Genomic DNA, 26304 nt, shown 5'->3' on the forward strand with positions numbered 1-26304 from the left:
ACTGCGGTCAACTACGTGGGAGTCCAGCGACATAGCCATTATGCTAACTGCTGGTCCCGAGTTCTGCTTTTTTATGTAGCAAAAACTCCAGAGAAATCTACTTGGTTTAACCATCACTATAAATGTAATCAGTACTTCACAACCTGTTATGATTTGAAAGACCTAATCAATATTCAAACTGGGACACATTTTTGGAAATGTTAAGTATGCATACTGATTCTTAAAAAAATAAAAGATAGGGGACCAGCAGTTGGCATAATGACTATGTCGTTGGGACCCTACATAGTCAACCATGGTTCAAGTCCCGGACCTGGTGGCTGGGCGCGTGTGCGTGCCCAAGATCCTGAGAGCAGAATGGAGGAGAAGGGATTGTGGTATGGTCATCCCCCCTGGGGGGGTGATTTCTCGCTTTCTACCTCTCTATCTCTCTGTCTTTCTGGCAAGTGCACACGCCCTATAACAAAAACCTCTCAAAAAAAGAAAGAAAGAAAGAAAGAAAGAAAGAAAGAAAGAAAGAAAAGAAGGAAGGAAGGAAGGGAGGAAGGAAGGAAGGAAGAAATGAAAAAGACTTAACACTGTTTTAAAAATTGCCTTGAAATGAGAAATTGCATTTCTATGAGTAAAATGTGAAATGGAAAAGATGTACTCAGTAAAAGGAAACAGTGCAACTGCTTCACTGTCATCTGCTTTGCTAAATTATCAATTAAAGCAACTGGAAAATTAACTTGTTAATAGAATGTTAAAAATAAATAGTAAATCTTAAACATTTAGAGGGATTAAGGAATAGCAGCAAAATACAAATCTATTAGTAGGAAAAAACCTGCCTTCCCTGCCGCAGAGGCCAGCCAACAAAGCTCACCTGGAAGTCGTTCTTGACGGCCTGGAGGTCATACACAAAGAACTTCTGACAGTGAGGCAGGAGGAGGGCCAGCACGAGGGACAAGGCGCTGGGGACCAGCAAGAGACTCTTCGACAGAGGCGCCTTGTCTGGAGGGAAAAAAGAAACACTTTCAGAATGATTGCTCCTGAGATTTAAAAACCACATGAGTGAAAAGCAAGAGGGTTCACTCCTTTTGAATTTGAATGAAGACAAAGTTCAGAAACTCTGAATTTTACTTCATGTAAGTAAAGTTTATTTCCAAAATACCTACCGACAGGAGTAAGTGACCAAAAAACCCTGGAAAACGGGGACCTCGCTGGCCAGGGCTTTGCTCTCAGTCGGCTCAGGAGGTTCTGAAACTGAACATGAGGACAGCCAGGAGCCCCCACAGAACACCAAAGTGACAGGGACAGGGGAGCAGTTAGCTCCCAAGCAAGCAAGAGACTCACACAATACACCTGTTTTTTTTTTTTTTTCAAAAATTAAAAACAGGCCAGAAGAGGTATCAGCATGGCTGGCTTCAGAGGCCAGCTGCGATCTTCCACCCCGGCACGACTGGTGCCCAAGTCGGTGTGACAGCCTTTGTGACCTCGGCCTGGCAGTAAGAGCAGCCACATTCTTGCTGCTCCCGAGCTAATCATTTATAAGTGACTAAGAGTTAATTAGACTTCCCAGGATACTTAGAAACAGCACAAATCTCTTCTCTTCATTTTCCCAACAGAAAGCAACGTCAGCTTCACCCAGCTCAGAACATCTCCAAGTATGTCATCTTGTCCAAACGTGCACCCGTGTGGGGCCCCTAAACAGTCGCACTCCTGCAGGCACCTAGGCGGCCTCCCAGGAGTTCTGTTCCACCTGTGTCTGTACCTTTGTCTCTCACAGATGTCGAAGACAAGGCCCTGGAACTCCTCCCGTGAACTACTCCACGGGACAGGACGCAGGCTGTGAGGAGGGAAAGGGCGTGGGGCTTGGGTCCAAGCCCTCGGGTTGACACGTATTGTCTGTCTGGGACACACGGTCTGACCTCTCTGAAAATAGGTCACCTTGTCTGAACAGACCTAAGTCTCGATGCTTGTCTGGGAATGAAGGTGTGTGCACTGCCCAGCCCACACGGCTGGGACTCGGAAAATAAAGTGAATGTAAACCTAGGAAACCCACTGAAGTAACACGTTTTCCATGGGAATCATCACTTGACATAATAACCCTTACTATTCAGAGTGAAAGACTAGCACTGGGAACTCCAGTGGTAGCAGCAGCTTTGGAAAAGCACAGCTAAGATTTCATAAAAGAATGGAAGTGGGGCCAGCAGGTGGCATGGTGGTTAAAGGCGCTGGACTCCCACATGACTGCCCTTGGTTCAAGTCCTAGACCTGGTGGCTTGCTTTCTCACTTTCCCTCTCTCTCTGTCTGATCAAACTGGAAAATAATAACAACAACAACAATAATAATAATAATAATAAAATAGAGTTAAGTAAAAAAAAGAAGAATTGAAGTAATTAAGCTTAATTCAAAACCTAAAGCAATGCCTTTTGTTCTCTTCATATCATTTTTTCCCTTTTTTTTCTTTTTTTCTTTCAGTTTTAGCTATAGGGCACATGTGCTCACCAGAAAGAAACAGAGAAAGGGAAAATGAAAAATCATCCTTTGCGGGACCAGCAGTTAGCGTAGTGGCTATGTCTCTGGACTCCCACGTAGTCAATCGCGGTTCGTGTCCTGGACCCGGTGGCTTAAAACTCACACCGGGCACGTGTGCATGCGTACCCAAGATCCCGAGAGGAGAATGGAGAAGGGATTGCAGCATGGCCATCCACCCTGGGGGGTGATTTCTCGCTTTCTGTCTGTCTCTCTCTGTCTGTCTGGCGAGCGCACGCGTCCTATAGCGAAAAACCTCTACAAACAGAAAAAAAAAAGAAATCACCCTTCGGGGCAATGCCAACATCGCAATCCTTTTTCCTCCATTCTCCTCTTGGGATTTGGGGCACACACACACACATTCCCAGCCTGATTTTCAAGCTGTCAGGTCTAGGACTCAAACTGTAAAGTCGGCCACGTGGGATTCAGCTGCCTCAACCTCCACACCACTAGCTGGCCCCATCTTTTTATCATGAGAAATTTTACGTTAAAGAAAAGTCTGGATTTATCCTCTACAGATGATCCTTGCCTGAATCGAGACTTCCACTCATGGCTCCATAACGGTAATCTTGGTAATTCTATGATGCCTACTAGCTGGCATTCTTCACATAAAGAAGTTCCTTGTGTTCCATTTGGGGATCACTCTATACTCAGGTGTTTATACGTAATGTACTATAATCCATTACTTTGTTCTTTCTTCTTCCTCTTCCTTCTCTTCTTCATCTTCTTCTTTCTTTTTTTTTTTTTTTTCCTTTTTTTAACCTGTTTGAATTCTCTCTGACTAAGAGTTAATTAGACTTCCCAGGATACTTAGAAACAGCACAAATCTCTTCTCTTCATTTTCCCAACAGAAAGCAACGTCAGCTTCACCCAGCTCAGAACATCTCCAAGTATGTCATCTTGTCCAAACGTGCACCCGTGTGGGGCCCCTAAACAGTCGCACTCCTGCAGGCACCTAGGCGGCCTCCCAGGAGTTCTGTTCCACCTGTGTCTGTACCTTTGTCTCTCACAGATGTCGAAGACAAGGCCCTGGAACTCCTCCCGTGAACTACTCCACGGGACAGGACGCAGGCTGTGAGGAGGGAAAGGGCGTGGGGCTTGGGTCCAAGCCCTCGGGTTGACACGTATTGTCTGTCTGGGACACACGGTCTGACCTCTCTGAAAATAGGTCACCTTGTCTGAACAGACCTAAGTCTCGATGCTTGTCTGGGAATGAAGGTGTGTGCACTGCCCAGCCCACACGGCTGGGACTCGGAAAATAAAGTGAATGTAAACCTAGGAAACCCACTGAAGTAACACGTTTTCCATGGGAATCATCACTTGACATAATAACCCTTACTATTCAGAGTGAAAGACTAGCACTGGGAACTCCAGTGGTAGCAGCAGCTTTGGAAAAGCACAGCTAAGATTTCATAAAAGAATGGAAGTGGGGCCAGCAGGTGGCATGGTGGTTAAAGGCGCTGGACTCCCACATGACTGCCCTTGGTTCAAGTCCTAGACCTGGTGGCTTGCTTTCTCACTTTCCCTCTCTCTCTGTCTGATCAAACTGGAAAATAATAACAACAACAACAATAATAATAATAATAATAAAATAGAGTTAAGTAAAAAAAAGAAGAATTGAAGTAATTAAGCTTAATTCAAAACCTAAAGCAATGCCTTTTGTTCTCTTCATATCATTTTTTCCCTTTTTTTTCTTTTTTTCTTTCAGTTTTAGCTATAGGGCACATGTGCTCACCAGAAAGAAACAGAGAAAGGGAAAATGAAAAATCATCCTTTGCGGGACCAGCAGTTAGCGTAGTGGCTATGTCTCTGGACTCCCACGTAGTCAATCGCGGTTCGTGTCCTGGACCCGGTGGCTTAAAACTCACACCGGGCACGTGTGCATGCGTACCCAAGATCCCGAGAGGAGAATGGAGAAGGGATTGCAGCATGGCCATCCACCCTGGGGGGTGATTTCTCGCTTTCTGTCTGTCTCTCTCTGTCTGTCTGGCGAGCGCACGCGTCCTATAGCGAAAAACCTCTACAAACAGAAAAAAAAAAGAAATCACCCTTCGGGGCAATGCCAACATCGCAATCCTTTTTCCTCCATTCTCCTCTTGGGATTTGGGGCACACACACACACATTCCCAGCCTGATTTTCAAGCTGTCAGGTCTAGGACTCAAACTGTAAAGTCGGCCACGTGGGATTCAGCTGCCTCAACCTCCACACCACTAGCTGGCCCCATCTTTTTATCATGAGAAATTTTACGTTAAAGAAAAGTCTGGATTTATCCTCTACAGATGATCCTTGCCTGAATCGAGACTTCCACTCATGGCTCCATAACGGTAATCTTGGTAATTCTATGATGCCTACTAGCTGGCATTCTTCACATAAAGAAGTTCCTTGTGTTCCATTTGGGGATCACTCTATACTCAGGTGTTTATACGTAATGTACTATAATCCATTACTTTGTTCTTTCTTCTTCCTCTTCCTTCTCTTCTTCATCTTCTTCTTTCTTTTTTTTTTTTTTTTCCTTTTTTTAACCTGTTTGAACTATCTCAATAGAGCCCTTTCCCCCACATCTGGTGGCGTTTCCTCCTGGGCCCTCCACCCCTGATGTGGCCCACTCCTCATCCGTTTCTCTGTGAGCACTTCCTTGCTTTCTGGATACTCGCGCTCTCCCTGCTCCAGATCCAGCATTTCTGGAGTCCTGTTGGGGAATGGCCTTTAGAAACCCAAAGTGTGAGTTAGATGTGTTCGCCGTAAGTGAGCTGCCATTGCTTCTAACTCTCTAAGTGATGAGAGGTAGCAAAAATAGTTTTGAAATCATGATTCATAACAATATTTATGATATTAATGTATACCTTGGTTTTTCACAGTTTGTGTATATAAATATCTGAATGAATTACATATTCAGAAAATTTAAAAAGAGGGAAAAGCAAACTAACATGGATGTAAATAGATACAAATACATCTGTGTAGCATAACTACACAGGAAACAGTGGTTTCAAGTAGCTTTTGATCACAGGACCCCATTCACCTTAGTGGACGTATTTAGATGTCATAATAATGATATTTCCAGTTCAAATTCAATCATTTAACACCACAGAGCTTTTCTTAAGCCCTTTGATAACATTTTTGTCTTTTCTCTCTTTTTTTCTTTTAAACTCAACACAAAGAAGGACCCCACCCAATGGGACGAGGTGACACCACAGTCCCCTCTCCCCCATCTTTCCATCCTGTTGGAATTTTAAGTGTACACACACACCAGTGTGTTTTTCAAGCTGCTGAAGGTTGGGATTTTTTTTTTTCTCTTTTTTTGGAGAGGTTTTTGCTATAGAGCGCGTGCACTCACCAGAAAGACAGAGAAAGACAGACAGACAGAGAGACAGAAAGCAAGAAATCACCCTCCAGGGGAGATGGTCATGCTGCAATCCCTTCTCCTCCATTCTCCTCTCGGGATCTTGGGCAGGCACGCACACGTGCCTGGCATGAATTTAAACCACTGGGTTCAGGCCTCGAACCGTAGTCGACTACAGGGGAGTCCAGCGACATAGCCATTACGCTAACTGCTGGTCCTGGGGGCTGAGATTTAAAGCACAGTCAGCCATATAGGATCCAGCTCCCTTAACCACTAGGCTCCAGGGCCAGCCTCTTCTTTCTTGTCATTATTTATCTGACTGCTTTACCTTAGAATATATTAATTTAAAGCTACAATATTGATCTCATTACAAACAATAAACAGTTTATTAAACATGCTGAGCAAGTTTACAGTGTCTTTTTAGGCATTGTTATGGTTGTTTTTTCTAGAATACATCCACTAAGGTGAACAGAGGTGAACAGAGCCCTGTGATCAAAAGCTACTTGAAATCATTCTGTTTCCTGTGTAGTTATGTTACACAGATGTATTTGTATCTATTTACATTCATGTTAGTTTGCTTTTCCCTCTTTATCAATTTTCTGAATATGTAATTCATTCAAATATTTACATACCCAAACTATGAAAAACCAAGGTATACCTTAGCTTCAGTTCCTTATCCCCTTTCACTCACTTTGCCCCTCTACACCCCCGCAGGTAGACACTCCACCGGACTCCTGAAGGGAGGCAGACCCCTTATTCATCTGCATGACCCAGCTTGGTCTTTGCACGGATGAACATGCAGACAGCTACGGGCAAGACCACAGAAAGGTATCACCAACGGGGCATTCTCAGATTCTCTGAGGTACACTTCCAATATATTCATGGGAAATCCCCAGGCGGTGAATTACCAGTTACAGTTGACACTGTGGTTATTCCCCTTGTTCACACGATTTCCTCTCTGGTAAGGTCCGGCATCTAAATTGGAACCATTAGTAAAGCGGCTACTATTCTCAACCAAGGCTCTACAGAATGCAAAATCTAGCAGAGCTACCCAAAGTTGCCTCATTCCTCAAAGCACGGAAACACCATGGCAGTGAGCTTGACTTGCCCAGCTTGACCAATTCAATCTTGAGCAGCTTATACCTCCTTTTTCTTCAGCTATAAAATGGGGATGAGAACCTCAAAAGTATTAGGAGAAGAAAACGCACAAAGAAGAACACACAGGGAAAGCTGCTACTACCCAGCAGCGGAGAGGGGCTCCCCTCACTAATGGCAAGCTCACCACTTCCACAGGGTCAGTGATGGAGGGGCACCTTAGGAGCTCAGGGGTGATGAGGTGATGCAGATGCTCCTTGAAGGGACAGCTGGGATCATGTTTCCTTCTTCCACTTGAGTTGCCACCTGACCTTCTGAAATGGGCCCGTCCCCCCATGTCTTCCTTGCTGGCTCCTGAGCAACTCAACATTATCAAGAAAGTCATAAAGCTGGGCTGCAAGATTTCACTATCAGTTCATGGTCTCATATCTCAGCAGGTGCTCTCCACCAACTTTAGGCTTTCTTCTGAGGGTGACAGGATGTTTCAGGAGCTTACATACAGGAATGATACAACACTTAAGTTGCTAAATTAAGAAGAGATTACAGGGAGACCACACAGGAGGCTGTTAAGATAATCCAGGCAAGAGATTAATTTATTTAAACCAACACAGTTACATGGAGGTGGAAGAGAGCACAGAGCTGGGGTATGTTTGGAAGGGACAGTAGACTGGGTGTCAAGTGTGGGCCAAAGGAGAAGTCAAGAATGATGCCAAAATTTCTGTACAGAGCAACTGGAAGAATGCTGACTGGTTACTGAGATGGCTCTGAGCTGCTGAGATGTCTTCCTTACCACATCTACAACATCTGGGCCATCTTGCAAAATGGTCCCAAAGCCTTTCCTGCCAGGACTCTATACTCTGCAACGGTGCTGCTCAAAGTAATCCATCTATAAGCTATTACCAGCCCAAAGCGCAGCCAGGAACCTGTACCAAACGCGAAACAACACAGGTCTCTGAAGTCCGACTACATTTGAGAAAATGCCATCTGAATTAAACATGTGCTTTGCTCAAGCACCGCCTCCTTTGTGAAGTACCTCTGTGACTCTCTATTCCCCTTCGCCTTACTTTTTTCACAGCACTAATCAATAATGAACTTAATCATTAGTGATTCAGGGCCGGCAGTGGCGTGGTGGATAAAGGCACTGGATTCCCACATGGCTGACCATGGTTAGAGTTCTGGACCTGGAGGCTTGCTTTCTTGACCACCCCGCCCCCCATCTCTCTCTGGTCAAATTAAAAAATAATAATAACAACAAATGGGATTAAAAAATAATAAGTGATTCATCAACCAATTGTAAGATACACGATTATTTTCAGAGGCACTAAAAACTTAAGAAACACTGCCAAATATAATTATAAGCTGTGAATTGTAAGGACACATTCCAATTTTAAAAACATTAAAATGTGCATTTTAGAATCGAGGAAATATGCTTCTTTGTTTACTGTACATTTCTCCTATCTTTAGTCTCCCCTAGAATATAAGCTTTTCTAGGGCAGCAGCTTTGTCTGGTATGTTCTCTGTGTAGCATCCCTAGTCCTCAAAACAGGACCTAGCCCATCAAGCCAGTCATTTAAGTGTTTATTGATTGAAAGGTGATTTTTATATAAGAGGTACTCAATACCGGTGGGAGTAGTCCAAGTGTCCATTGACAGATGAATGAATAAACACAAACAAAGTATGGTATATACATATAACAGAATTTAATTCAGCCTAAAAAAGAAAATTCTGACATATGCTACAACGTGAATGAACCATGAGGACATACATTATGCTAAGTGAAATAAACCAGTCACACACACAAAAGTAAATAGTACATGATTCCACTTATATGAGATACTTAGAGTAACTGAAGTTCATAAAAAAAAGAAAGTAGAATGGTGGTTGTCAGAGACAGGGGGAGGGGAGAATGGGAGTTGTCATTTAATGAGTAGAGAGTTTCGGTTTTGCAAAGTAAAAAGACCTTGGGCGACTAGTTGCAAAACAATACAAATGTACTTAATGTTGCTGAACTGCACACTTAAAAATGGTTAAGACTGTAAATTTTACATTATATGCTTATATCACAATTAAAAGTAAAAACTAAAAATAAATAAACATTTATTGGATTAATACCTGATCCATTTTATACAACCATTTAAATTCTGTCCAGGACTAAACAAATCCCTAAAGACACAAATCTGGTAACTTAAATCTGACTATTGTTACATAGTCCTCTTTTTTTTTTTTTGGAGAGATTTTCACTGTAGGGCGCGTGCGCTCGCCAGACAGACAGAGAGAGACATTAGAGACAGCAAGCGAGAAATCACCCCCCAGGGGGGGATGGTCACACCACAATCCCTTCTCCTCCATTCTCCTCTCGGGATCTTGGGCACGCACGCACGCACGTACATGTGCCCGGCGTGAGTTTTAAGCCACCAGGTCCAGGATGCAAACCGCGGTCGACTACGTGGGAGTCCAGCGACACGGCCATTACACTAACTGCTGGTTCCCGACATAGTCCTCTTAAGATGAACAAAAATTCGATTCTAAAAACCTACATGAAAGGCAATAAAGTAATATACAAATGTCTAAAAAGTCCCACTACAGGATAACTAGATACTATCATTATGGCCCGTGAGATTTACTCTCTAAAACCACTAGAAAAAGAAGAGCAAATTAAGTTCTAAGCAAGCAGACAGAAAGAAAGAGGAGCAGAAATCAATGAAATGGAAAAAATAAACTAAAACAAAGAAAAATCAGTGAAACTAGAAGTTGGTTCTCTGAAAAGATAATAAACCTCCAACAGAAATGATCAGGAGAAAAAGAAAGAAGACACAATTATCAACATCAGGAATGAAGGGACATCATTACAGATCCCAAGACATTAAAAGGTCACACAACAGTGTAAATGTACTTAATGTCACTGAGCTGTACACTTATAAACCGTTAAAATGATAAATTATATCGTGAATTTCTTATCACATCCCCAAAAGGTTTGGGTTTTTTTGAGAGAAAAAGATTTTTGCTGTGTCTCTGCTCACCGGAGACACAGAGAAAGAAAGATAGGAAGTGAGAAGTCACCTTCTAGGGGAGATGGCCACACCACAATCCCTTCTCCTCCAATCTCTTCTTGGGATTTTGGGCATGCACACGCACACGTCCAGCGTGAATTTTAAGCTGCCAGGCCTGGGACTCAAACTGCGGTCAACTACATAGGAGTCCAGTGACATAACCATTATGCCATCTGCTGGACCCTAAAATATTTTAATATAAAAGGTAAGAATAAAATATCAGAAACAACTTTATGCCCATATATTTTATAACTTCAATGAAAGAGACAAATTTCTGGGAAGATGTGGGAAGCTGCACACCAGCGAGTCTGCCGAGGTTTCTCAGAGAGCAAACAATTACCATGATTGGTTCCCTTCCAAAAACCTGACCTTCAAAACCTTGCTCTGATTGGCCACTAGAATCCCTCAAATTTGCATATCTGGCACCTCATGATTGGTCCAAAAGCAACCAATCATAACCCACCGTTAACAACCAATCAGGGCCCACCGTTAACAACCAATCAGGGCCCACCATTTACAACCCACCAGAGTGTATATAACCACGATGCCTGGCCCACAGTAGCCAGACGACAACGACGACCAGGAAGACGACAACTGAAGAGCCTGAAGAGCTGAAACACCGCGCAGTCTCCAGACGACCCTGAAGATCCTGAAGAGCTGACACTGCATCGTCTCCAGACGAACTGGGAGACCCTGAAGAGCTGTAACACTACATCGTCTCCGGACGACCCTGAAGAGCTGTGATACCGCATCGTCTCCGTGCTGCTCACAGTAGACGACGTGACCCTTAAGAGCTGTGAAACTGCGTCGTCTCTGTGCTGTACCGTGCTGCCCACAATAAACGGACGACACTGTCGTCTCCGTGCTGTAACACTAGGCTGCTTGCCCCGGCTCTCACTCCTTCACTCAGGAAACCTGTTCGGCTGTCCCCCCAGGTCGGGACAGGAAGACACAAGCTACCAAAGCCTACTCAAGAAGAAATGGATAACTTAAATAGTTCTATAAATATTACAGAATTGAATTCATAGTTAAAAGACTGTGAACAAAGAAAATGCCAAGCCTTGTGGCTTCACTGGAGAATTCAACCAAGAATTTGAGGGAAAAAGAATGCCAATATTACCTATACTCTTTCAAAACAGAAAAGGAGGGACTATTTATCATCTCGTTTTAAGACACCAATATTATACTGATAATAAAACCAGACAAAGATATTCAAGGGGTGAGGGAGACCAATATTCCTTACAAACATAAATCCAAAATTCTCAACAAAACACTAACAAATCAAATCTAGCAATTTACAAAAAGAGTAACACATCATGACCAAATAAAATTTATGTTGGGGATGCAAAGTAAATCAATCGACATGATTCGCCCTATTAGCAAGAGAAAGAAAAGAAACCGTGTAGTCCTATTTGTGTCCTGCTCAATCACCTGCTTCTTCTCTGAAACCAGTATTTGTCAATTCATCGAGCAAAACTGGCCACTTACTGCTACGGAGTTAATGATAGGGATCCCACTGCCACTTACCGAGTGCCCAGTGCTAGGGTGGCGCTTTGTGTGCACTACCATGCTCCTGACATTCCCACCACACGCCTTTACACCTGCTGCTCCTTCTACCAGCATGCCCGTCCACACCCGGCCTATCATTCCGTCTCATTCCAAATACCATCTTCTCAGAGCGTCCTTCCCTCACACTGCTCTTGAGCACATCATCCTGCCTTATTTATTCTACAGCATTTCCTATCATTTGAAATTCTTCTTTGTTTACTTCCTTGTCTGTTTCCTTCATCAGAATGCAAACTGTATGAAGGTAGGGCCCTTATTTGTCTTCACTTCCATATTACCATGCCCAGAATATCACTTAACACATCAGCAGGTATGTGGTGAGTTCATTAATAAAACGTAATCCTCAAAATAACCCTATGAAATAGCACTACCCATCTCAAAATCTTACATATGAAAAAAAAACTGTGACTCAGAGAAAAGTGACCTACGGTCACAAAATATCCTAGCCTGGAGGTCTGGGACAGTAAACGGTGAGACAAAGGCTTGCGGGCAGGTAATTCATTTTGGAATGTGATCCCAAAGAGCAGGAGTGAAAACTCATGGCGGGAAAAATAGGAAGGGAGAGTCCATACAAGGGCACCTTATCGAGTGGCCCACACCATAAGTGACAGATACTTCTAGATCTTGTGGGCCTTTCTAAGATTAGCCCAGGTGAGCATACCTCAGAATTTTTATCCCTCAGCTTCCACCCCTCAGTAGTCAGGGGGTGGGCATGGGGGGTGGGGGGGCTTTCCATGGGAAGAACAGTGAAATACACATAACTAAACCAGCTTACAGCAAAGGGACTGTAGAAATGGGTGGGAGGGGAGGCTGAGCACACTGAAATGGTGCCCAAGAAAAGATGTCTGAGTGGCACGCTGGCAGAACCCGATTCAGACCGAGCGAGTGTCTGACTACAAAACTGCTTTCTATGCTGCACTGCCACACAGCTCCACAATCCAAAGGGATTTTTCACTGAGGGGTAGATTTCACGTGAAAGACACACACGGTTACAAACAGCACTAGCAGGCATCACAGTGGTGCCCTGTGTCACAGAGGGAAATGCAGTTGTGTGTAGAGATATAAAAACATTGCAGTCTGGGGAAGGTGCAACACAGAATCGTGGATATTTATTAAATACTGACCTCATCAAAAAATTTAAATGTATACACGCACACAAACACACACACATATTATGATTCAAGAACATCCATGTCTAGGAATTTAGCCCGAATTATCATGGATATGCACAAGGATTTTGCTATAAAGAAGTTCATCACAGGTTGTTTCTAACAGTGAGAGGACAAGAAGCAACCGAATGCCCCACAGGAGAATGGACAGCTTATGTTTTATCCGTAATGTTACACCACGGAACATTAAAACCAGCAAATGGCATAATGCTTGCATCACTGAACTCCCACATGATCGACTGCAGTTTGAGTCCCAGACCCAGGGGCTTGAAACTCACACTGGGCGCACGTGCATGCATGCCCAAGATTCCAAGAGAACAGAGGAGAAGGGATTGCGCCATGGCCATCTCCCCTGGGGGAGGAGTGATTTCTCGCTTTCTGCTTCTTTGTCTCTGTCTCTCCAGTAGTGTACGTACCCTATGACAAAAAAAAAAAAAACCTCTCAAAAAGAAAAAAAATACAAGAAACAGGTAGTAGAAAAATTATTTCATACTTCATAAAGATGTTCCTAAATAGTAAGTATAAAATATTTCTAGTGGTATTACTATACATTTATAAAAATAGTACAAAAATACATGCTTTTTTAAAGCATCCAGCAAATCGTTAATAGTGGCAACTTCAACTATTTATGGGAGACATTATTTGTGGGTTTTTTTGCATTTTGTTTTGTTTTGTTTTTTACCATAGGGTACATGTACTTGCCATAGAGAGAAGAAGAGAGAGACTGAGAAATTACCGTGTTGTGGCCACACCTCAATTCCTTCTCTTCCATTTTTCTTTCAGAAATTTGGGCACTCGCGCATATACCCCTGGAGTGACTTTAAAGCCGCTGGACCCAGGACTTGAATCATAGCTGACCATGTGGGAGTCCAGCACCTTAACCATGCTGGCCCCAAGACCGACCTAGATTCTTTTTTATAAAAATCTTTTTTAATAATGAGGAAAAAAACATTTTTAACTAGTTATTACTTCAAGAAAAAGGTTCATCAAATCCTCCTGTGTTTAGTTGGGACAAGTTACTAGCAATCTTCTGGCCTCTCTGAGCTCAACCAGGAAGTAGCTCATACATAAATAATCGAAGCAGTAATCAAATAAAAGGTTAAAAAAAAAAGTCACTTCTCTACATTAACTCTTCCACCTCTGAAAATAGGTATGCTATGAATTTTGAGAATGACAATGCATGAATTTAAAAATACAAATGTAAAACATCTATGGCAAAGACATATAAAGCATCAAAGTTCAAGATTTCCTTTAAAGACATTGGTCTCCTTCTCTTTGACATGATACTTCTCTTCGGTCTGACCAAAGTTCACAGACACTTCTCTGTGGCAATGAATACCACTCAGGTTCGGGTGACAGTATTCTCCTAAAATAATTGGTACAGTATGTGCAGATTACTTTATGCCAGTCACGTGCTTTAAAAAGCACTTTCCATGTAATATCATCTCAGTGAACCCTTAGAGTAACTCTGAGGTGGAAATTAATTATCCACATACGTACGGTGAAGAAATTGATTAAGAAAGGTTACACAACTTGCCCATGGTCACAACTCTTGGGGGGCTGGGGGGCTGGGATTTTAACCCAGTTCTGCAAAAATAAATTAATAAAACTTATAATATATAACAAGAAAATATGGTAACTTGTTATGCTTACTATCTTTTTTTATTTATTTAATTTTATTTATTCATTCATTTTTTTTTTTTAATTTGACCAGAGAGGAGAAGAGAGGGGGGCAGTGAGAGAGCAGACCATCCGGTCTGGAACTTGAACTGTGGTTGAGCCACGTGGGAGTGTCCAGTACTTTAACCACCATGCCACCTGCTGGCCCCAGTGCTCACTATCTTAATGTTTACAATGCATCTTCTTGGTTCCTCAAAAATTTAAACACAGAATTACCATATGACCCAGCAATTCCACTCCTAGGTATATGCCCAAGAAACCTGAAAACATGTTCTATCGAAAACCTGCACGGGAATGTTCTTGGCAGTATTACTATTAATATGACAGACAGAAAGCAGAAACAACCCATTTTCCACCAACAAAAGAATGGAAAACCAAAATGTGGTATATGTCCCTGGAACAGAATTATTCGGCCACAAAGGAATGAAGTGCTAATACATGCAATAACATGGATGAACCACAGAAACATGCTAAGTAAAAGAAACCAGGTACAGAAAACCACACACTTTGCAATTCAGTTTACATGAAATGCCTAGAATATTAAAACTCATAGAGACAGAAAGCAGATTAGTGATTGTTAAGAGGCCAGCGAGGAAGGACTGGGGAGTAACAGCTTAATGGGTATGCAGTTTATTTTGGGGGTGGTAAAATACTCTGGAATTAAACTGTGGCTGGTAATGACTGTTCAATACTACAAACATATTGGAAGACAATCATTGTACACTTTAAAATGGTTTAAAGGTGAATTTATATTATGTAAATTTCATCTGGATACAAATACATATATTTTAGGTATCAAAGACACTAACCACAGGTCTTGCAAAGCTTGGCCGTGTGGGCTGTTCGAAGCGTTCTAGCTGAACACAGAGGGAAGGTTGGGGAAGAGGCAGCGACCAGCAACCAGCAACTCTGCCTGCCCCCTCAAGTCAGGGATATAAAAATACACCTGCCAAAAAGCCAAGTGTGGTTCACGCCTGAGGGAGGAGGGCTGCCATATCCTACCGCAGTTCTGGTTGTCCCATTTCTGACTACTTACCCAACGGGTAAACTTCTCAGGCTTCCCACAAGCATGGGGTGATTTGGTATCTAATGAAATGAATTTCTTTAAAAAGTTTTCCATCAGAAAGGGGCTAGACCAAAAGGAAAGGTGGAAGTCCATAAAAGGGCAATAAGCCAGGCACTGCAAGGGACCCTTCTGCTTCCACCATGTGCCGCTCCTCAAGCCTCTGGGCTTTCTAGAAGAAACCTTAATGACACTTATCTTCGGCAACCACATCAGGGAGGAAGGAGTGCAGACCAGAACCATCTCCACAGACCTCAGTAAGACTGCCCGAGGTCCAGAGGCCCCAGGTCTATTTCTGCCACGCCTGTTGCCTGCAGTCTTTAAAGTACTGCCCTGAAAGCCATCTGTGAATCCGCTTCTGTCCCTGAAACGCTGGGGAGAATTTGATGACACTGGGTACCTGCCACGCTGACCCCTCCTCATACAAGTCCGCAACAACCGGACAGAGTGCTGGGCTCGGAAGGGCAGCCAATAAACACTCGTTACTGCATGGAGGAGAGAAAGTTTAGCAGGAGAATCAACAGGAGAAATGCTAAGGAGTTTGGGGGAGGTGAGGGGGAGACAATTAACAAAAGACAGGAAGGAAGAGAACTTGCCCTCTAAATATAAAAATGTATCTTAACATCTAAAAGATTTCAACAGTGAGGAGGAGGAGGGGAGGGAGCAGGAAAATACGAAAAGGAAGTTCTAAAAGAGCCTAAGCACAGGTGTGCGCGCCAGAGGACAGCGTGGCAGGTCTCAGGGCACCTACTGTTCTTCGGGTTGGTTTTTTAGGTTTTTTGCTCCAGGGCATGTGTACTCACTAGACAGAGACAGAGAAAGCGAGAGAGGGAAAGTGAGGAATCACCCCTGGGGGTATGGCCACACCACACTCCCTTCTCCACTCTCCTCTCGGGATTGTGGGAGCACAAACACAAGTGCCTGGTCTGACTGTTTAAGCCGCCAGGTCCAAGACTCGAACCACACAGTCGGCCATGTGGGTCCAGGACCTTAACGTCCATGCCACCTGCCTGCCCTAGTCACTTACAACACACTGTTTTTTTAAATCCTGCCATTGTGCTGGAATCTTGTTGGATTTATACTTCTTAGGAAGCTTTTGAGCTAACATCAACCTTGTTATTAAATGTAAAAGACCAATCATTGAAAGTATTGGACTGGGGCTAGTCCTGTAGCCTACTAGCTAAGGAAGCCATATCTCACGTGACTGACCACAGTTTGAATCCCAGTGCTGGCGGCTTGAAAAGCACACCAGGTGTATGTGCGTCCATGCTCAAAATCCCAACAGGTGGAGAAATGGAAGAGAAGGGATGTGATGTGGCCACACTCCACAAGGGGGTACTTTCTCCCCCCTCTTTATCTCTCAATCTCTATCTAGCAAGGACAGGTACCCTCTAGAAAAAAAATTTTTTTTAAAAGTGCTAACTAGACCAGAAATACAGTTAAAATGAAATAATAGTTTTAAAAACTAAAAGAAGTTAAAAATTATGAATATTACACATAAATATGAGATAAATCATTCAACGCTAGGAAAAAATTCTAAGTCAGGAAGCTGGTGGAAAGTTCTGGATGCTGGCAGTAAACTGTTAGACTGAAGAAAAAGTCATTTTAAAACGGAGCAATATGTGATTAGTGGCAAGAAAATGTGTTATAAAATCAAGTACCTAAAGCGGCCAGGCATGCATTGGTGAGACAGGGGCCTCGAGGGCGAGGGGAGTGTGCCCTCAGTGAAGTGCTGTGGGTATTATTCAGCCCTGGGCTGCCACATCATCCACCTCAGAAGATAACAGAAATCTTGACTTCTGTCTGAAATACCCGATTTTATTTTTTTAGAGGTTTTTGCCATAGGGTGTCATGTACTCATTGGAGAGAGACAGAGATGGTGAAAGGGAAAGTGAGAAATCACCCCCCAGGGGCAAATGCCAAGCCACAGTCCCTTCTCCTCCATTCTCCTTCCAGGATCTTGGGTACATGCGTGCACACACACATACACATACACACACACACACACACACACACACACACACACACACACAACTGGTGTGATTTTCAAGTCACCGGGTCCAGGACTTGAACCACAGTCAGCCATGTGGGAGTCCAACGATGTAACTGCTATGCCATCTGCTGGCCCCCTGATTTTAAAATGCTAGCAGTTCTCCTCTGCAGTCTTTCCACACATCACAGACACCAGACGAAACACATCTGTATGGCCTGCCTATTTCCGGGTTCGGCCTGGAGAAGCACCAGTGGGTGGGTCTCTATCTGGGCAAGGCCGAATAAAGAGCTGACCGGCCAGGAGCCATGAGAGTGCTGCTGGGAACCACATGGCAACAAGCCAGCGATGGCTCCACGTGTGCACAGACCCGATGACTGAATTACACGAGGGTGACCAGCAAGGATGCTAAAGCTACAGAGACATGCCCTGGGACACCCAGGAGGTTTTTTGTTTGTCTGTTTTAAATTGCTCAGGACAAGCAGATGGCGTAATGGTTACATAGTTGGACCCCCACGTGGTTGACTGCAGTTCAGGTCCCAGACTGGGTGGCTTCAAACTCACACCAGCACGTGGGCATGCGTGCCCAAGATCCAGAGAGGAGAATGGAGGAGAAGGGATTGTGGCGTGGCATGTCCCCTGGGGGATGGGGATTTCTCAATTTCTGTCTCTCTCTGTCTCTCTAGTGAGAGCATGTGCCCTATACCAAAAATCTCTCTTAAAAAAATAATAAATAAATTGCGGCGGGTGTGCATGCTCTCCAGTGAGAGAGAAACAGAGGGAGAGGGCGAGGGAGGAAGCAGTCCCAGTGGGGCACGGTCATACCACAGTCCCTTCTCCTTCCTCTCTATCCTATTCGGGTTCTAGACATGCACACACATAAACCCAGTATGTTCTCCGAGTCCCTGAGACCAAGACCTAAACTGCGGCCGGCCATATGGGATCCAGCTCTCTCAAACACCCGGTTACAGGGCCAGCCCGACAGCACATTGCAATGTATACACGTAGATCTACTTGAAGGAAAGATGCACACACACACCTGCAACATGGAGCCCAAGTCTGAGAACCCAAGGGACCTCCTCCACCCCTAACTGGTGGCAAAGCACAGGCTGGAAAGCAGTCCTGGAAGCCTGGGCTTCTCCATGGCCTTCGGCACCTAACTGTGAGGACTAACTCGAATAGAAGCTGCTGAACAGCTGCAACCAAACTGGCTAGGTGAAGGGGAGGAACAGGCTCACGTAACGCCAAAAACTAAAATTAATTCTACGAGGAGTGAAGAGTCCAATAAAAACAAGAAAATCAAAAAGGTAACTAAATAAAACTCCAGTTTAACAGAGCAGTCTTCAGACACCTGGTTTGTTTGTTTTGTTTTGCTTTGTTTTCCCCTTCCAAAGCTGTACTGACACAAAAGAACCCTCAAAACACCAGAGAAATGAGTTCTCTCAAACGAGTCCAGGGAACCAATTGATAGACGCAGATCTGGGGAGGAACAGGAGCCATCACTAGACTACACAGTGCTTCTGGAACTCAGTCACCCCCATGGCAGCAACACAGTCCCTGCCATGTCCCGGTATTACCTAACCTATCACATTTCCATTTAAATCTCCATTTTGTATGTGTGTGTGTGTGTGTGTGTGTGTGTGTGAGAGAGAGAGAGAGAGAGAGAGAGAGAGAGAGAAATGTGTGTGTTTTGCCTTAAGGCACATGCACGTGCTGGAGAAAGAGCCAGGGAGAGAGAAAGTGAGAAATCACCCCGCAGAGGGATGGTCACACAGCAATCCCTTCTCCTTCAGTCTCCTCATGGGATTCTGGGCATGCACACACATGCTTCTGGCATGATTTCTGTTTGTTTGTTTGTTTGAAAGATTTTTGTTATAGGGCGCATGCACTCACTGGAGAGCAGAGAAACAGAATGTGAGAAATCACCCCCAGGAGGGATGGCCACACCACAATCCCTCCTCCTCCATTCTCCTCTTGGGATTTTGGGTGCACAAGCACACGCGCCCGGCATGAGTTTCAAGCCTCTGGGTCTGGGACTCAAACTGTGGTTGGCCATGTGGGAGTCCACCAACATAACCATTATGCCATCTTCTGGTCTCGACCTGATGTGATTTTTAAGCTTCCAGGTCCAGGACTCAAACAGTGGTCAGCCATGTGCGAGTTCAGCAACCTTAATCACCATGCTGGGCCCTAAATAGATGTATTTAAAAGGAAACTTTACATTACAGTTAATGGAAAACAAGTGTCACTTTGTCATCAGTAGGTGGTAACTATAAAAATAAACACACTAGCAACAGAAGGAGGTCATTACATTCTAACACTGCTGCTGATGAAAAGATCTGGCCTGCCTCCTGGTCTTTGTTTCCACCGGGAACCAGTCCTATTGAGAGGCATTTAGACTCGCTGCAAATCGGGATGTTCTCTTTGAAACAATCAGGACTAAAAAGAACTGAAAAGGAGCCACTGTCTTACTTTTGTTTCAGCGTTATTTATTACTGGGCCACACAGTTTAAAGTCACCTCCAGGAGTGTTACGTGACACACCACACACATGAAAGCTGGGCTGGCAGTCCTTCCGCAGAAGCCCCCCCCAAGCCCACTCTCAATTCTCCCTCACACGCGGCCATTCAGTCCAGCACCCAGGAGAAAGAAGGCTTGGCTCACAAAATAGAATCTGAGAAAGGGGGCAATCTGCTTAAGGAGCTCATTGCGAGGGTTGGCAGTCAGAAAAGGCAGAAGCAGCCTGGAGTAATTTAAAACGTCAGGGCTGACGGCTGGAGAAACAGGGAATGGAAAGGATGACAGTACGGTAAGAAGGGCAGCTTCGCTCTGGAGGAAAATTCACAAAAAGAGCCAGGCCCACCTAACTCTGACAGCTGCAGGGGGTTCTCACTGTCTTTTGTGGCTGCCTGCTCCCCACCTCTGCACCGTGTGTGGAAACCAGTCTGTTCACACGTCTGCATTCTTAAGTCGTCTGCAGTCAGCCTTGCCATTTAAGGTTCGGGCTTCTTGGGACAAACAGAGCAACCCACAGAGGAAACCCACACAGGTACCCGAGAGCCGTCATTCAGCACTGTACGAGAATGGGCAAGCTAGATCCAGAGTGCCCACCAGCTGTGTCCTCTGCCTGAAAAAAACTTACCAGGACGGACGCCAGGAAAAAAAACAACAAAGATGATGCCAAGAAGAAATGATGCAAGAGTCAAGAAATAGCAGCTATGAGTGTGAACTTGAAGCAGAAAGTAAATAGTAAAAGAAATGAAGAGACTCCTTGAAGCAGCACAGCTAGTCTGACCTAGGAACATAAAAAGGCATCTTTGAAGACAATTAATGATATAGGATGAATTATTTAACAAAGTTAAATGATAAAAGCGAAATACAAAACTGTACATAGCCTGGGGTTGTTTTTAAAAATGCTTATATACAAGGACCAGCAGTTAGCATGATGGCTATATCGCTGGACTCCCACATAGTCAACCGTGGTTCGCGTCCCAGACCTGGTGGCTTAAAACTCACGCCGGGCATGTGTGCGTGCATGCCCAGGATCCCGAGAGGAGAATGGAGGAGAAGGGACTGTGGCGTGGCCATCCCCCCTGGGGGGTGATTTCTTGCTTTCTATCTCTCTGTCTCTCTCTGTCTGGCAAGCGCACCCGCCCTAAAGCAAAAACCTCTCCAAAAAAAAAAAAAAGAAGAAAAAATGCTTATATACATACCTACCTACAGGAGAAAAAAATCAGACAACAACAATATGTAGATAAGGACTGAGCTTAGACAGTATCATGAAATGGAATTTCATGTTTCTTACTTATATTTTACTTTCCATCCCCAAGAAGTCTCAGAAACAGAGAGTTTATAAAGTTAAAGCAATTTCCCTGTGGTAGAGCCACTAAGGACCTGTGAAGTGTTAATTTGCATTGCCAACCATTAGAAAACAATATAGTCAACATGGGCCAGCAAGTGGCATGGTGGTTAAAGGCGTTGGACTCCCACACGGCCGATCATGGTTCAAGTCTCGGACCTGGAGGCTTGCTTTCTCACTTCCTCCCCCCCTGTCTCTCTCTGATCAAACTGGAAAATAATAATGATGATGATAATAAATTTTAAAAGTTAAATAAAATAATTCTTAAAAAAAAAAAAGAAAACAATATAGTCAACCGTATTCCCTACCTGGCTACAGAACCCTTTCCAAATACCCGGACCATGTTCTTCCCACTGTACCATGCTACACTAAACAGACTAAACTGACATACACTGGAAAACGAGAAGGATGCAATACAGACTTACAAAGTTTTAGGATAACCCTCCGGGAAAAAGAATCCCAATTTAATGAGGGTTCAATTATAACTCTCATTCATACTCCTAATTTAAATGAGGGTTAAAACTTCAGGAACCCCTCTCAGTACCAGTGATCTACACTTCAAAAACACTAAATAATTTATGAGATGTTCTTTCTCAAGTTGCGTTTAGTAAAATTCCATACGAGTACATTTTTAAAGTAACAGGACCCACCATAATTACTAACAGATATTAAGACAAGTTGAGAGTAGGACAAGTTGGACAAAGGAAATCTGGATAAAGGAAGGGTGGGGGGACACATTAAACCTACAGAGCATGAACTACTTGAGAAAGATCCCAGTTAGGATGTAAGTCTCTACTGAAGGCAAACGGATGCAGGACGAGAGGCGATCTGGGTTGAAGGGGGTCTGCACCACAGAAGCCGTCTCACGTGGAGAGACTGAAAGCAGCTCGTCAGAATACTGTGAGGTGGTTCTCCGTGATGGGAACACACAGTTAGGACGTAAGACATCTCTACTGAAGGCAAACGGATGCTGGTTCTGATGCAGGACGAGAGGCGATCTGGGTTGAAGGGGGTCTGCACCACAGAAGCCGTCTCACGTGGAGAGACTGAAAGCAGCTCGTCAGAATACTGTGAGGTGGTTCTCCGTGATGGGAACACAAGCTCTACTCCAACCCGAGCTACTGTTTTTCTCATTAAACTATTACAATCCCAGTGGTCAAGAGAGATACAGGAGGCCCGTCTCCGTGGTGCACGGGTAACGCCAGTGCCCTGTAAGCAGGCATAGGGCCGACTATGGCGTCTCATCCCCCGGCAAGCCCTGGCACGCACAGGCACCTAAAATCCTTAGGATCCCTTGGAGGGTCCTCTTGTCTCTCTCTCGTGCAATATACACACACTATCATTGAAAAAAAAAGAGAGAGAGAGAGAGAGAAATACAGGAAGTTAAGTGCCTCACTAGTCATGTGACCTTCAGAAAGTTACTTCAGTGTCTGTGCCTCGGTTTCCTCATCTGCAAATTCGAGAGAATAACTCTACCCACCTCATAGAGGTTACCCTGAGAAGTAAATGAGTCCATATAAAGGGCTTAGGACAGTGCCTAACACACAGTAGGTATTAGTAAAGTAAAATTAGTAACTCACACTTATTTCAACGGTTGGTTGAAAAATCAGAAGAAATTACACAGAGATATGTAGAATCCTCATTTAAATTAAACCTTAGAACAAACATCTGGGGGAAACAATCATAATTTAAATGCCACTGCCATTTTCCATTAAAGGGACTATTTTAAGTCAATGTAATCCCTCGAATGTCACATGATGCCGTAGAATGACTGCAGGCTTGGAAGGCAGCAAATCTGGGTCAAACTCAGCTCTTTAACCACGTCTCCCCACATCGGATGGGAGGAATGCTAAGTCAAGAGGCCTGCTTGGTGACCTGAACTTGTGACCCCCAAGGCAAAATTGCGGATTCCAACCTGGCAAATGTGTAGAGTGACAGGAGAAGAAGCCATGTCCACACTGGGGCTGCCCTGGGGCACAACCAGGGCAGAGAATAAACAGTCCCAGCTGGGCAGAGCTGGGCCACAGGCGAGAGCCACAGGGGCATCACTTCTGCTTCAACCAACCGCACCCTCGAGCAGGCCAAGAAAACCCCAGCAGGAAGAAATCGCAGGTGGATCTGATCCCCAGGGACTGAGGAAGGGTCACCAAAATAAAAATGCATACCCCAGCCCCAGCCCCAGCCAAGGATGCAGCAGGTGTGGGGAGCTGAGTAAGGGCCATGTAAGTATTCTCAGGAGAAGGGTCGGCCTCGGCCACGTGCCAGACTCAGGCAGCCACAGATTACCCGTGTGTCTCCCACTCCTTCCTCCCGCCTTCCTACCCAGTCTAGTGTCCAGTGGGGGCAAAGGCAGGACACCCAAGGGACAGAGAGGAACTCGAAAATGGTAGAAGCCAACCACACTCTTATATATAAATACATGGAAGTGAAATAACCTACTTCCGAATGACTTCACAACTACTAAAGAGATTAAGACTGAAACCAGGGACCAGCAGATGGAATAATGGCTATGTCGCTGAACTCCCATGTAGTTGACCGCGGTTCGAGTCCCAGACCCAGTGGCTTAAACTCACGCCAGATTGTGGCATGGCCATCCCCCCTGGGGGGTGATTTCTCGCTTTCTGTCTCTCTGTCTCACTCTTTCTGGAGAGCGCACACGCCCTATAGCAATAAATAAATAAATAAAGACTTAAGTGGTAATATCTAACTGTATACTTTTTTAAAAACTGAGCCAATATTGGGTCCAGCAGTTAGTGTAATGGCTATGTCACTGGACTCCCATGTAGTTGACTGGGGTTCACGTCCCAACCCGGTGGCTTAAAACATGCCAGGCGCATGTGCGTGCGTGCCCAAGATCCCGAGAGGAGAATGAAGGAAAAGGGATTGCGGCGTGGCCATGCCCCCTGGGGGGTGATTTCTTGCTTTCTGTCTCTCTGTCTCTCTCTGTCTGGTGAGCGCATGCGCCCTATAGCAAAAACCTCTCAAAAAAAAAAAAAAAACTGAGTCAATATTTCATGACTTATTACCTAAGATGCCACCATATACATGCATATTTGGTCTTTTAATTACTATAAATGCGTAGAACCTAAGAAGTGGCTGGCCTGGGGAGGCCAGAAGGTAGCATGGTGGTTAAGGTACCTGGACTCCCACATGGTTAAACCACAGTTAAACTCTCAGACCTGGCCACTTGAAAATCACAATGAGGGGTGGGGACCAGCAGTTAGCGTATGGCTATGTCGCTGGACTCCCACGTAGTCGACTGCGGTTAGAGTCCCGGACCCGGTGGCTTAAACTCACGCTGGGCTCGTGTGCATGCATGCCCAAGATCCCGAGAGGAGAATGGAGGAGAAGGGATTGCGGCGTGACCATCCCTCCCTGGGGGTGATCTCTCGCTTTCTGTCTCTCTGTCTCTCTCTGTCTGGTGAGCACACGTGCCCTAAAGCAAAAACCTCTCCAAAAAAAAAAAAAAAATCACATTGGGGAGGCCAGCAGATGGTGTAATGGCTACATCACTGGACTCCCACATGGCCGACGGCAGTTTGAGTCCCAGACCCAGTGGCTTCAAACTCACACTAGGCATATGTGTGTACGTACCCAAACTCTCAAGAGGAGAATGGAGGAGGAGGGATTACAGTGTGGACATTCCCCCTGGAGGGTGATTTCTCACTTTCTGTCTCTCTTGCAACTGGGTGTTCCCTATAACAAAAAACTCTCTAAAAAATCAAAAGAAAGAAAGAAAATCACACTGGGCTCATATGTATGTGTGCCCAAAATCCCTGGAGAAGAATGGAGGAAAAGGGATTGGAAAATGACCATCCCCTTGCCTAGGAGTTGACTTCTCACTTTCCTTCTCACTATGTCTATTTCTCCCCGTAAAGGGCACATGCCCCACGGCAAAAACCTAAATTTAAAAGAAAGACAGAAGAGTGGCTGGCCCACAGCAGTGCTTACTGAACACCTACTGAACCCGTTAATTTAAGAGCGAATGGAAAATCTTAAAGTCAGATACTCTTTCATAAATGCAGAAAGCTTCCCCGACTAAGCAAAATTTAAAGAGTCAGTGGAATGGCCAGCCCATGGCCTGGATATTGAGGCAGATGGGCCCCACACAACCAAGTCAATGGTTTGAATCCCAGACCCAGCAGCTTGAAAAATACACTGGGCACGTGTGTGTGTGCCCAAAATCCTGGAGGGAGGGAGAAATGAAAGGAGGGTTTGCGGCATGTCCCACAGTGCATGCTTTCCTGCATTTTTTTTTTTTTGAGAGATTTTTACTATAGGGTGCATGCACTCACTACAGAGACAGAGAGACAGAAAGCAAGAAATTACCCCCCACAGGAATGGCCATACCGCAATCCCTTCTCCTCCATTCTCCTCTCAGGATTTTGGTCATGCACACACATGTACCTCGTGTGAGTTTAAGCCACCAGGTCTGGGACTCAAACCGTGGTCAACTATGTGGGAGTCCAGTGATGTAACCATTTTGCCATCTGCTGGTCACAGCTTTCTCTCTTGCTCTCATGGCATGCACATACTCTTTCTGGAAAATAAAAAACAGAAAGAAGGAACAGTGAGAGACAAACAGGAAGATGTACTTTGAGCATCTCCCACGAGTATATCCTTACCACACTTGATGAGTGTGTAAGAATCTGCCAGTAAGAGCAGGAGGGCTGGACAGCGGCAGGCACGTGGACCCATGAGGCAGCCCGCTTGTGCCCACAGGCCTCCCTGTGCAGGTGCCCAGGATCTGGGCTGCCTGGATCAAGCATGGAGGCTCTGTTGGGGGTCCTTGTCTCTTTCTCTGCCCTGCCTTTCTCCCGTCCTTCCTGAGCGCACACGGACAAGGAGCTGCAGTGGGAAGCGTCGGGGCGTCCATCTCAGAGCTCCACTGGGGACGTAGGATCCGGCTGCTGAGGCAGGGTCCCACACTGAGATGGAGATGAGGGCTGCAGGCCAGCGATGACACCACGCACCTCGGGC

General features: G+C 44.8%; 1 protein-coding gene across 2 annotated transcripts in view; it reads right to left on the reverse strand.

Annotated features, from left to right (window-relative positions):
* The window catches only part of UBAC2 (UBA domain containing 2), a 220465-nt gene that overhangs the window by 185171 nt on the left and 8990 nt on the right, over positions 1-26304 (reverse strand). For both annotated transcript variants that reach the window (XM_006141531.3, XM_006141532.3), the window contains exon 2: positions 860-987. In XM_006141531.3, the coding sequence (XP_006141593.1) occupies positions 860-987 (128 nt within the window). The remainder of the gene's footprint in view (positions 1-859; positions 988-26304) is intronic.

This window comes from Tupaia chinensis, unplaced genomic scaffold (genome assembly GCF_000334495.1).
Source record: "Tupaia chinensis unplaced genomic scaffold, TupChi_1.0 Scaffold000057_1, whole genome shotgun sequence".
Classification (NCBI taxonomy): domain Eukaryota; kingdom Metazoa; phylum Chordata; class Mammalia; order Scandentia; family Tupaiidae; genus Tupaia; species Tupaia belangeri.